The following is a 13,102-nucleotide window of genomic DNA, read 5'->3' as shown; positions in this document are numbered from 1 at the left end:
GACTTTACTAAAACTGGGGGAGTTTTGTAGCAGACATATCCGCACATTAAACCCACACTGATGCCAGTGTGGGATTTATTTTACCATGTACTCAGAGGGCATCTTAGAGATGCCCCCTGAAAAACTACCATCCCTGGTGTGGTGCCTGAATGGCTACCCGCCATTTGCCACCACGAGACCGGTTTCTGTAACCCTGGGTAGAGCGCCTCCACTCTCTGGGTCCAGAAACAAAGCCCATCCTGGGCAGAGGTGTTTAATACTCCTCTCCCAGAAAGGGCTGGGTCCACTAAGGGGAAGCCTCGAAAGGCTGTCTCCTTTGTTAGCTGACCCTGCCTTTTGCTGACCCCAGCTCCCACTGGTTCTGCCCCTACTTTAAGTCACAGAATTTGTGGGAAAACCAAGTTGGGAGGGGAGATGTGCCCACCCTTGCCAACCCCAACCCTCAGGGAGGCGAGATGAAGCACACATCTCAGTCCCCTCCATTTTAAAGATGAGGGGACCCAGTCAATCGGAGAGGCCCATGCCACTGGAGGGTGCCAAAATAGGGGGTGTATTCGCCTGAAGGAAGGGACCTATTGGTCCCGGCCTGCACACCCCTGTAACGCCCCTAAATTAAGTATTTCGGGACAACCCCCTGAACTTTGCCTCCTCAGATTCGTGAAGAAAGAAGGACCGAAGAGCTGTGCTGAAAGAGGAAGAGGACACCAACTGCTTTGACCCCAGCCCTACTGGCCTGTCCCGACTTCGACGAGCAACACCCCTGTGTGTCCAGATGCCATCCAGAACCTGGAGGACCTGCCCTACCTTCACCAAAAAGGCTCAGTTTCCAGTGAGCAGCGGATTTGCTGAACCCAAGACTCCAACAGAGACCCCAGATCCAGCCGACTCAGTGGTTCTGCACCGCTCTCCACCCAACACCTCGGGGCTTAGTCAGTGGCCCATCACCACAAAGAAGTCTCCCCAGCGATTCTGACCTGGGATCCAGTGATCCCCCGACCTACCACTATCTTCTACCTGACGCCTGCAGCCTCAACCTGAGAGGTCCCCCCCGACTGCGACCAGAGCTGGTAAGAAAACCTGACGCCCAAAGACCCCAGCTTTTGGTGGCCCATCCGACGGTGTTCAGGCATACCTCAACAATCAAACTTATCTCTCCCGCCGGTAGTCGTCCTCAGGAAACCTCCTTGCCCGAGCCTGTAGCTTTTCTTCCAAACCAGAGATTTCCATTGTAAACACTAGGGCTCTTGACGTCTCCTTGGCACCCTGCATCCAGACGTCTCAGTGCCGCTGTAAGTGCAGCTCTTGTGCTGATTGTTGGCCCCTGCAGTTCTGATCTTAACTCCTGGAGCTTTGCTCCCATAACCCAGAGGCCTGCTCGTCGCAGCCCCTGACTGAAGGCCCCCCTAGCCCCATTTACTAACATTAGTCCACTGCACTCTGCAACCGGCCGCCCTAGTGGTTCAGCTCGAGTGCTTCCTTGAACCTTGGTTCTAACCCCAACATTGCAAGTCGTTTACTTGGGTGCAAACCCGGTTTTATTTTTGTCTATAGGAACCCATGTTGTTTTTCCTCTGAAATGTTCCAAGTGTTGACCTGCCTTTGGTTTGGAACTAAAGTATCTGTGCTTTGAAAAGTGAATTGTGTTACTTACCTTTGTATTGTAGGACCCACGGTGTGCTCTCAAGGCATACGACACTGAATAGTCGACGTAACAGAAAAGTAATGCAAAGCAATTTCAAACACAAACCTGTAACACTACCAGTTTCATCTACAGTTGCCTTTCTGTGTACAGGCTTGCATTTGAAAGAATATTCTTTCTACCTGTGCCAAGTCTATTTAGTCCTAGAAATAAAAACATAAGTATACCTTTTATTATACTTCCGTAATTAGTTTGAATTCTGTCTCGGAGTGTGTGCCTTCAGTCTTGATTGATGAATACAATAACTGTTTAACACACTCCCGATAAGCCTAAATGCTCGTCCACACTACCACAAAGAGAGTTGTTTGTGATTGTCTAATTTAGCCTCTGCTATACCTCTGAGGATCCACTGGACTCTGCACACTACACCTTACTTTGGCATAGAGCATACATAGAGCCAGCCTCCTACACTATCTTAATTCATCCCAGGAGTAAGCTATTCCTATCGAGGGGTAGAGAGCAAGTGATCAAGTGCCTGTTAGCAATAACCTAGTTATCCAGCTCACGTGCTGTGATCCCAGAAGACTTTTAGTAAATGACAAAACCCACACCGAATACTGCCTGCTAACCATCAATGGTTACAAGAAAAGCCCACCAACAGATTCACAGGAGCTGGTTGTCGAGGCTTGATCTGCTGTAGTTGGAAATCCTGGAACACTACTACCTAGGGGGCCCCTTAGAATCCCATTCACTTCCAGTAGTGGAAGCAAGCCTGCCTGGGAGCTCACCTTGCAATAGCTCTCTCCCTCGTCCTGCATTTAGCGTGAGCTTGTGCTGTGGCATAGATATATCAGAGGGCTTGCTTCTTTACCCTCCTAGGTGGGTCTCACATGGAGTTTGTCATCCGTTGTTATATTTACGTGTTCTCCTAAATCGCAAATACAAGCTGTTTACCTTTGCATTGAGCTCCATCTGCTTGTTTTCACCACATGCATAGAACCCTGAGCCATGAGGCAGTAGCATTGCAATCTTCCGTCACTGATCAGACGTCACTGCAAAGGCAGCAGCAAGACATTCTTCCTTTATTCACATGATCGTGCAACACGGACAGTAGCTTGCAGTGCAAACTTCCTCCCCTCACAGAATAGGTAGGACTCACCCGGCAGCTGCTCAAGCTTCCCTTATTCAGAATGTTTAGCCTAGGGAGCTGCAGTGCAAGTTTCTATCAGTGACCTAAAATGTGCAGTGCAGACACCATCAGTGCAAGTTTTCTTTACACACATACAATGTACAGTAAGTGCAGCAGCCGCGAGAGCTTCCCTTACACACACACACACACATACATAGTACTGTACAGGCTGCAGCTGTGCACACTATGTTAAGTGCAAACAGGTGGGCAGGCTTCTCTCCAATAATATACAGTACAGGCAGACCTGCAAGCTTCCCTCACACACACACTCAGTACTTTCAGCAGGTGCGTAAGCTTTCATTATGAATAACAGCACAGATGGCATTATAACCTAGTGGGAGAAACTCCCCTCACACATGTACATAACAGGTGTTAGCAGTGCAGACTTGCATCTCGCACACCCATGTAAAGTCTTCGGGTGCGCTGACCTTTGCCCTCTTTGCCATTTGCAGGAATGCTCGCCTACGACCCAGCAAAAAGGTTTTCTTTACAACAGATCCGGCAGCACAGGTGAGTGTTGTTACTGTCTCTCTTTCACTAACTGGCCTAACTCTGGTGTGATGCCCCTTCCGCTCCCAGGGCGCTCCCCTGCTGCCCCATCCATATAACCTGCCACTTGATAGAGCGATTTTCCCCTGGACTCCTTGGTGTTGAGAGTGTGGGATGATGGGGCGGGGTCATTCTTCTGCCTGGTGTTGCGAGGGTGGGGTGATGGGGGCGGGGTCATTCCTCTGCCTGGTGAAGGGCCCTCCGCTGCATGTCCTTCTGGTCAGCCTGGACACCCATCCCTAGGGGTAGTCTTGCTGCATCTCCCTGTATTGTCCGCGGCCCTCCTGTTTCCGCTGTCCTCGTCTGTGCCTGCATTTCACTGTTCTCTCCTTTCTCTGCCCTGTTCTATCCTTTCACTTCTCCTGGTTCCCAGCAACCAGTCACCCAACCCTCTTGCCTCTCCCCTGATATCAGTCCTCCAGCACACACTCGCTCCACCTTCCTCGCTCTCAGACACCTGCCTGCCCATTTGCTGCCTCACCTGATGTCAGCACAATGCCCAGATCAGCATCCAGCTTTTCAATGTTGTCAGCTTGACTGTCAGGCCACAATGCCCCTTCCCCATAAGTAGAGGCTGCTGCACCGCCTGTCTTTATGCTGCTCGCCTCGCCCTCTTACAGGATGTAGGTAAGCAGCGCCCTCGTGTTGTCAGATCTGCCACTTCCACCAGCCTTCCTTTACATGGGGTTGGACCCCTCCAGACCATCTTTACCTGGTTTGAGCACAACCTTGCATCTTCAGCAGTCAGCCACTAATCTAGTCACTAACCAACTCTACTCACTGTCCTGGTGTGAACCCACCCAGACCATCCACCTCTCTTTGGTGTTGGCACCCTACATCTACTCCCTTTCGCTGGTGTAAGCTCCCAGCATCTACCCTCCTTACCTTCCTCCTTCCCGACCCCACCGCTTATCCATAACCACCGGTACCTTCTGGTCACCTCCTCCTTCCCATCCTCCACTGTATCTCTGTATGATATCCATGCACCACTCTGGCGGAGCCCTCGCTCCCTGCACAAAGTCACCGCTGGGGTACGTGCGTCAGCGCTGTCTGCCAGCGCCACTGACGGGTGCCTCCAGGGAGCCTGCGGTAGGTAGAGTGGGATGAGGGAAAGTAGGGCAGCAGCGAGGAAGCTGTGCACAGGCACATACAAGAGGGCCCGGAACGGGAGCACCTCATTCTGTCGGACAGGAGTCAGTTGCAGGGGTCTAGGGGCCACCTGGGATGTGCATGGGGGTCCCTGTTCCTCTTAGTGGAGCTCTGTTCATAAGATGAGGAGGGGTGGATGTGAGGTGCCGGAAAATGGTTTATTCAGGAGCCTTCTGTTTGCACTAGGAAATCTATACTTCAGGAGGAGTCCAAGCAGCCCTTTGTAGAGACCTGAACAAACTGTCAACCCCATGGCTTGTAGTACTCTCCGTCCATCTTGGCCTTGTGCCAGTCAGTGAGTTGGCGGTCAAGCTTTCCCGGTGGGCAGCGCCTCTCTCCTTCCAGTTCCCAGCTTCGCCTGTCTTTCAAGTACTAGACCAGGGTGAGGGAAGCTGGGGTTCTGGATGAGCACTGCCTCTGTTCCTATCACTGCCCAGCTCGCTCTCAAGTCTTGGACCAGGATAAGAGATGCTGCGCTGTATGAGCACACCGTTTCCATGGCAACCACCTCCTTTTCTCAGTGTCACACTTCATTTGATCAGCCAAAGCTACCACAGCACTGGTGTCTAATGTGAGAGGGTGGGGGCACTGGGAATGTGTGCAATGTTACTGTAGACACTAAGGCACATCTGGAGAGGATGAGGCCATGAGACTAACCCCCCCCCCCCCCTCTCTCTCTCTCTCACACACACACACACACACACACACACACACATCCATATTTTACACCAGATGCCTGGCATCAGCTAGGATCCAGGCTCTGCATGCTGCAGTTTGCTGAGCAGTGGTATTCTGTGTGTGTGTGTGTGTTGAGGTAGGAGATGGATTCCTCCTGCACTACCTCATGCAAGTTCCTGCCAGAGCCTGGGGCTTTGCACTCCTTGTGCTGTGTGCTGGATTGAGGTGCATGGGGGCAGCTCCCTGTCTGTGCTGTGTGCTGGATTGGGGTGCATGGGGGCAGCTCCCTGTCTGTGCTGTGTGCTGGATTGAGGTGCAAGGGGGCAGCTCTCTGTCTGTGCTGTGTGCTGGATTGAGGTGCATGGGGGCAGCTCCCTGTCTGTGCTGTGTGCTGGATTGAGGTGCATGGGGGCAGCTCCCTGTCTGTGCTGTGTGCTGGATTGAGGTGCATGGGGGCAGCTCCCTGTCTGTGCTGTGTGCTGGATTGAGGTGCAAGGGGGCAGCTCCCTGTCTGTGCTGGATTGGGGTGCATGGGGGCAGCTCCCTGTCTGTGCTGTGTGCTGGATTGAGGTGCATGGGGGCAGCTCCCTGTCTGTGCTGTGTGCTGGATTGAGGTGCATGGGGGCAGCTCCCTGTCTGTGCTGTGTGCTGGATTGAGGTGCATGGGGGGCAGCTCCCGGTCTGTGCTGTGTGCTGGATTGGGGTGCATGGGGGCAGCTCCCTGTCTGTGCTGTGTGCGGGATTGAGGTGTATGGGGGCAGCTCCCTGTCTGTGCTGTGTGCTGGATTGGGGTGCATGGGGCAGCTCCCTGTCTGTGCTGTGTGCTGGATTGGGGTGCATGGGGGCAGCTCCCTGTCTGTGCTGTGTGCTGGATTGAGGTGCATGGGGGCACCTCCCTGTCTGTGCTGTGTGCTGGATTGAGGTGCATGGGGCAGCTCGCTGTCTGTGCTGTGTGCTGGATTGAGGTGCATGGGGGGCAGCTCCCGGTCTGTGCTGTGTGCTGGATTGGGGTGCATGGGGGCAGCTCCCTGTCTGTGCTGTGTGCGGGATTGAGGTGTATGGGGGCAGCTCCCTGTCTGTGCTGTGTGCTGGATTGGGGTGCATGGGGCAGCTCCCTGTCTGTGCTGTGTGCTGGATTGGGGTGCATGGGGGCAGCTCCCTGTCTGTGCTGTGTGCTGGATTGAGGTGCATGGGGGCACCTCCCTGTCTGTGCTGTGTGCTAGATTGAGGTGCATGGGGCAGCTCGCTGTCTGTGCTGTGTGCTGGATTGAGGTGCATGGGGCAGCTCCCTGTCTGTGCTGTGTGCTGGATTGGGGTGCATGGGGGCAGCTCCCTGTCTGTGCTGTGTGCTGGATTGAGGTGCATGGGGGCACCTCCCTGTCTGTGCTGTGTGCTGGATTGAGGTGCATGGGGCAGCTCGCTGTCTGTGCTGTGTGCTGGATTGAGGTGCATGGGGGCAGCTCCCTGTCTGTGCTGTGTGCTGGATTGAGGTGCCTGGGGGCACCTCCCTGTCCGTGCTGTGTGCTGGATTGAGGTGCATGGGGCAGCTCGCTGTCTGTGCTGTGTGCTGGATTGAGGTGCATGGGGGCAGCTCCCTGTCTGTGCTGTGTGCTGGATTGAGGTGCATGGGGGCACCTCCCTGTCTGTGCTGTGTGCTGGATTGAGGTGCATGGGGCAGCTCGCTGTCTGTGCTGTGTGCTGGATTGAGGTGCATGGGGGCAGCTCCCTGTCTGTGCTGGATTGGGGTGCATGGGGGCAGCTCCCTGTCTGTGCTGTGTGCTGGATTGAGGTGCATGGGGGCACCTCCCTGTCTGTGCTGTGTGCTGGATTGAGGTGCATGGGGCAGCTCGCTGTCTGTGCTGTGTGCTGGATTGAGGTGCATGGGGGCAGCTCCCTGTCTGTGCTGTGTGCTGGATTGAGGTGCATAGGGGCACCTCCCTGTCTGTGCTGTGTGCTGGATTGAGGTGCATGGGGCAGCTCGCTGTCTGTGCTGTGTGCTGGATTGAGGTGCATGGGGGCAGCTCCCTGTCTGTGCTGGATTGGGGTGCATGGGGGCAGCTCCCTGTCTGTGCTGTGTGCTGGATTGAGGTGCATGGGGGCACCTCCCTGTCTGTGCTGTGTGCTGGATTGAGGTGCATGGGGCAGCTCGCTGTCTGTGCTGTGTGCTGGATTGAGGTGCATGGGGGCACCTCCCTGTCTGTGCTGTGTGCTGGATTGAGGTGCATGGGGGCAGCTCCCTGTCTGTGCTGTGTGCTGGATTGAGGTGCAAGGGGGCAGCTCCCTGTCTGTGCTGGATTGAGGTGCATGGGGGCAGCTCGCTGTCTGTGCTGTGTGCTGGATTGAGGTGCATGGGGCAGCGCCCTGTCTGTGCTGTGTGCTGGATTGTGGTGCATGGGGGCAGCTCCCTGTCTGTGCTGTGTGCTGGATTGGGGTGCATGGGGGCATCTCCCTGTCTGTGCTGTGTGCTGGATTGAGGTGCATGGGGGCAGCTCCCTGTCTGTGCTGTGTGCTGGATTGAGGTGCAAGGGGGCAGCTCCCTGTCTGTGCTGGATTGAGGTGCATGGGGGCAGCTCGCTGTCTGTGCTGTGTGCTGGATTGAGGTGCATGGGGGCAGCTCCCTGTCTGTGCTGTGTGCTGGATTGGGGTGCATGGGGGCATCTCCCTGTCTGTGCTGTGTGCTGGATTGAGGTGCATGGGGGCAGCTCGCTGTCTGTGCTGTGTGCTGGATTGAGGTGCATGGGGGCAGCTCCCTGTCTGTGCTGTGTGCTGGATTGGGGTGCATGGGGGCATCTCCCTGTCTGTGCTGTGTGCTGGATTGAGGTGCATGGGGGCAGCTCGCTGTCTGTGCTGTGTGCTGGATTGGGGTGCATGGGGGCAGCTCCCTGTCTGTGCTGTGTGCTGGATTGGGGTGCATGGGGGCATCTCCCTGCCTGTGCTGTGTGCTGGATTGAGGTGCATGGGGGCAGCTCGCTGTCTGTGCTGTGTGCTGGATTGGGGTGCATGGGGGCAGCTCCCTGTCTGTGCTGTGTGCTGGATTGGGGTGCATGGGGGCAGCTCGCTGTCTGTGCTGTGTGCTGGATTGAGGTGCAAGGGGGCAGCTCTCTGTCTGTGCTGTGTGCTGGATTGAGGTGCATGGGGGCAGCTCCCTGTCTGTGCTGTGTGCTGGATTGAGGTGCATGGGGGCAGCTCGCTGTCTGTGCTGTGTGCTGGATTGAGGTGCATGGGGGCAGCTCCCTGTCTGTGCTGGGGCTTAAAGTGCAGCGTGCAGGCAAAGCTGCACCAAGGAGCAGGAGGGGGTGTTGTGTGCTATGTGCGTGGAGGTCCTGTTGGTGCCATAGGATCGAGTGAGCACTGGTTTCGAGAAGCTGCTAGCTTGGTCACTGTCTTCTTGGGGGGAAGGGTTGCATTGCTTCCCAGTTAAAAGGATTAGTGGGGGAAGTCCTTTCCTTTTAGGGGAGCCTGGAGGGGGGTGCATTACCCTGATTTACTGAGTGCCGGGTGCTGTTTGAGGAGTGTGTATGCCGCTGTGTTGCTGTCTTTCTTGGAGGGTTCACTGTCCTTCCCAGTTGACAGGATTGTGGCGAGGAGTCTTCCCCTTTTGGGTGGGGAGGTGAGAGTGCATCATCCAGAGTGAAGTTTCTTCATTTGAGACAATGGAAGGTCTTGTTGGTTTGGGGAGTGATATGTGGGGTTTTATTCACAGGCTTGGCACAGAGCCGCCTTCCTTCATCTTTCCTCCCTTGTCTCCTCTTTGGGTAATTGGAGAGACTTGTAAGGGCTTGTGGTGTGGGGTACTGGCAACAGGGAGGAGCTGAAACCATCTAGGATTGAAGAGGGGATGCCAGCAGGTAGCAGAGTTACATTTGACCTCGCCTGCCTTCCCCTCCCCAAACTCCGCACATAGGTTAGTGCCTCGGTGACCCCTTCAAATTGGAATTGCTCAAAAGCTTGCATAAAACACTATCATGCCTTCGGAAGTGTCTGCGCTGAGGCTTGAAGGGTGTGGATAGTGCATAGGAGAGTTGGCTAGAGACTGGGGGCTGACTAGGAGTGCCCTACCTTATAGGGGCTGCTGTTAAGATATGAGCACCGAGGTATATGGACTGATGGCAGCGTATGGAGCACCGAGGTATATGTATGATCTGGAGGCAGTTTATTGGACAGCCGGCCATCTGGGCAGGTGCAGCTCTAGGTCCCATGACGATAGGTGGGCTGGTGGCCATCTGTAGGAGCTTTGGGAGTGGTCCATGCCGAGGAGCGGGCCACCGTTAATGGTGATCTAGGGTGTGTAGTAGTCTAGCAACTGGACCACACATACTAATGATGCTGAACGTTCACTGATTGTTTCACTACTTTCTCAATAAATAATGTATCGCTCTTCATCCTTTCTCCAGCTGGTTTCGAAAGAAACACCCACAGGCAGAAGCATGTGTCCCCATCCCCCCCAGCCCAGAGACCAGGGACCGGTGGCGGAGTATGACTGTGGTGCCATACCTCGAAGACCTGCACGGGTACACCGAGGAGGAAGACGAAGAGCTGTTTGACTTGGAGGATGAGATTATCTTCACTCAGGACTTCACAGTGCCAGGTGAGAGCTGGGCTGAGAGTGTCTGTGCTGATAACACAATACTGCCACGCTCTTTACATCGGGAAAGGGATAGACCTGGAAGTAGTCCAGGAAGACCTGGCTTACGCTTTTCATTCGTCCTAAGGTCGGGTACTATGGGTATTCAGACACCAGTTTAGTCTAGGATGGTATTGGGATTCTGTGTAGGAATTATTCACAGGGTTTGAATTGACTCGAGGAAACCTCTTGGCTGAGGGTATGCACTGAAGATGGTCGCACCTCTGTCTGCGCAGCTGTTCGATGGCATTAGCAAGCTTTTCTGGCTCTGTTGGTCTAGACCTCACTACTTATTCTGCCACAAATTGTCTTCTGTTTCGCCTTCTATTTTTCATATCTTGTCAAAGATTTTGTGCAGAAGCCCTGATTTAGTAAAATGTTGCCAACTGCAAATTCTGATGGGATGTGTCTTTTGTCCATGCGCAGGGGAGGTGTCTGTCAACCTTTTCGTGGTGCATGGGAGCAGTTCATGCCAGTCCTGTGGCCTAGAATGGACCATGGAATGTTAACATAGATATAGTCACAAACGCACTCCTTTGCAGGCAGTGTGCTGGGCAGGGAGCCTCCAGGAGGGAGGAATACCTCTGGCCTTGCTACACCTCCGCACAAATATGAAGGTTGGTTCACACAGTCCGTGTTTCAACAGTGGCTTCAAGGTACAGAAAAGAAACCTCGCACGTAGTATCCTGATGTCCGTCAAACTGCTAGTTGAGGTTCAGGTGCACCTTTAGAAGCCTGGGTCTTTCACCTTCTCTCTAGCCGGTGCTGTTCTTCAGAGCAAAGAAAGTCCAGCAAGAACCGCAAACACAGCTGTCTCCCACGGTTTAGGCTAAACTAACGGTGTCCTGCATGGTCTCAGTTTTTCCTGTGACCCTCTGCCCTGCATCACTGTATGCCTTATTTGTTCCTACCTGTCTGTTGCACATATTGAGGGCTTGTTAACGAGGGGCTGAGGCAGATGGGTGGGATTTGAGACCAGTGAACAGCTGGGGCATAGCTTCACCGTCCCTCTCACTTCCTCACGTTCTCCCCTCCACCAGTGCTTCTCTCTGCTTTGAGTCCACCCTGGGTGTGAATCCAGTGGTAAGCAAGTAGTTTTCCCTTGTTCAATTCTAGATTCCTGGGGGAGCGGGAGCATTGAGTTGATCCTAACATGCCCCAGGAGCCCCTCCCTCACCCAATTAATCCTTAACCCATTTTTGTACTGTGATAGTTTCAGCAGCGAGTGCCTGGAAGGATTTTTTATTTTTTATACATTTCACACATTTTCTCATGCAGCTGCACATGTGAGCCTGGTGTTAAGCTGGCAGCATCACGCTCTATTGCTCAGCAAAATAACACCATTGAATTTGCCTTTATTAAAACTGCTTTTTTCGTCTAATGGGTTGAAGTGTGAGATCTTATGGAAGTTGTCAATAGCGGTCACAGCTTTCTTTCTTCTACTATGCCTCAATGTCTGCTGCGGCAGTGCCAGGTCGGTCCTAATCATATTGCCTATACTAGTTGGCAGCGGTGATACCCTCCCCCCACCTATACTGGTGGGCGGTGTTGATGCCCCCCCCCCCCCCACCTACCCACATCCATCTGCTTGGCCTATACAGTGACACGCTTCCCCTTCTCGCCCAAGCCTGTGTCCTTTGCTTCATACAAGATCTGTTCCCTCACACCAGCCCACGCATTTCAGAGAAATGGCGGGAACAAAGGTTTCTAGGAATGAGCTGAGTTCCCCAAGGAGCAGCGTGATCTGTGCCGCGGAGTGTTCCTTGCCATTCAGTACCGCTCGTCTCTGCTTCTCTGTGTGCATTGTCACTTCACTCCTCTTTATGTTCATTAGTGTCTCCTCCATCCTTTCTCTTTATTCTACATTCTCTTCTCTTTTGTTTCAAAAGTGGCTTTCAGCTCTCCTCGTCTCTCGCCTCCATTAGCATTTCACCTTTCCTGCAGCCGGCAGGTCTTTCCTCCTGCACATTCTGCTTTTGAAGCGGTTTGACGTCTTCGGCTTCTAACCGCCTGTGCCACGGAGTGTGCTTGGGCTCGCCACTCGGTATGTAAGACGCCTGAAGCTCTGAACTCTGTCTTAAGACGGCTTTCCTGGAATGCTCTGCAAGTTGGGACAGGGTTGACCATAGCTGTGTGTCCGCGAGTCAGTCTAGCTGTTTTGTACTCGAAGCAGAAAATAAGCTCAAGCGAGGTGCCTTTGAGTCTCTTTGCCCTCATCCGTCATCAGTGACTGAGTCTGTCTCTGTGAGTGCCTGCTTTGCCAACAAGCATGAGCACAGCCAATAGTTCTCTTTGCTCCCTTTCTTCGGCATCAGACAAATGTAAAAAAACATTCAAGAGGGCTGCCAGTAGGTTTGCATGCACAGGCGGCTGTCGTGAAATGCTTTTCCTTTTAGTTTAGGAGAAGAAGCATTCCAACAAAGCTATGATGCATGCGTTGAAAAAGGTGCTCTTTAATGCATCCAAGGAAGGCCTTGAATGCCTCCCAATAATGCCGCGGTCTAAGCAAAATACTGCACACATTCCTGCTTTGTGTAAGCACTGTTGTACCGAAGACGTAACATGGGCAGGGGGTAGTGGCTTCCTCTGCAGAAACCTTGTATTTGGATCTAAATATATAAATGACGCTCCCCAAATTCAAAGCAAGAAGAGTCCATGATGGGTCAAGATAGGTCGGTGGAAGAGAGACCGATTGGAATGAATGGAGGAGTGAAAGAACCTGTTGTGAGCACACGCACTGTGGGAGGAGAGGGACATTGTAATGAATGGAGGAGCAGGTTGATGGGTAGAAAGATCCCGGAAGCGAAGGAGAGATAGTGGAAGCAGAAGGAATACTTTAAACTGAAAATTGAGTTCGGCGAGCATCTGAAAAAAGAGAAACACAGAAGAGCAGAATGGACAGGGGGAGCAGGACCAGCAGGTGGAGCTTAGGAAAAGAGGCAGCAAGCATGTGAAGAAGGGCGTTCAGGAAAAGAGAAGGGCGTTCAGGAAAAGAGAAGGGACTGCAGACTTGTAATTTAAGGGGCGATGGGATCTGCACTGTTGAGGCTTTGAGGCGCTAGCAATACTTGCAGTGGTCCAGGGGAAGGGGATCAACTGAGCAGAAAGCCGCAGTGCTCTTAACCAAGCAGAGTCTCAGGGCAGGGAGTCTTCCTGTAACCGTTGCTCCGGGAGCTGGACCTGGATCTTCTGCTGACACTCGAGATGCCGGCCCCTGCACCAGAACCAGTCAATCAAAGCACAAATCTCTACCAGTGTGCTAGTTAGTGCATGA

At 53.4% G+C, this 13,102-nt stretch overlaps 1 protein-coding gene across 1 annotated transcript in view; it reads left to right on the top strand.

The window, feature by feature from the left end:
• Positions 1-13,102, top strand: part of STK11 (serine/threonine kinase 11) — a 202,929-nt gene that overhangs the window by 148,085 nt on the left and 41,742 nt on the right. The window contains exons 7-8 of the mRNA XM_086946696.1: positions 3,281-3,338; positions 9,599-9,792. Coding sequence (XP_086802822.1) covers positions 3,281-3,338; positions 9,599-9,792 — 252 coding nt within the window. The remainder of the gene's footprint in view (positions 1-3,280; positions 3,339-9,598; positions 9,793-13,102) is intronic.

This window comes from Lissotriton vulgaris, chromosome 12 (genome assembly GCF_964263255.1).
Source record: "Lissotriton vulgaris chromosome 12, aLisVul1.2, whole genome shotgun sequence".
NCBI classification, from domain to species: domain Eukaryota; kingdom Metazoa; phylum Chordata; class Amphibia; order Caudata; family Salamandridae; genus Lissotriton; species Lissotriton vulgaris.
Note: the sequence above shows the minus strand (reverse complement) of the source record. Positions and strands in the feature narration are given on the sequence as shown.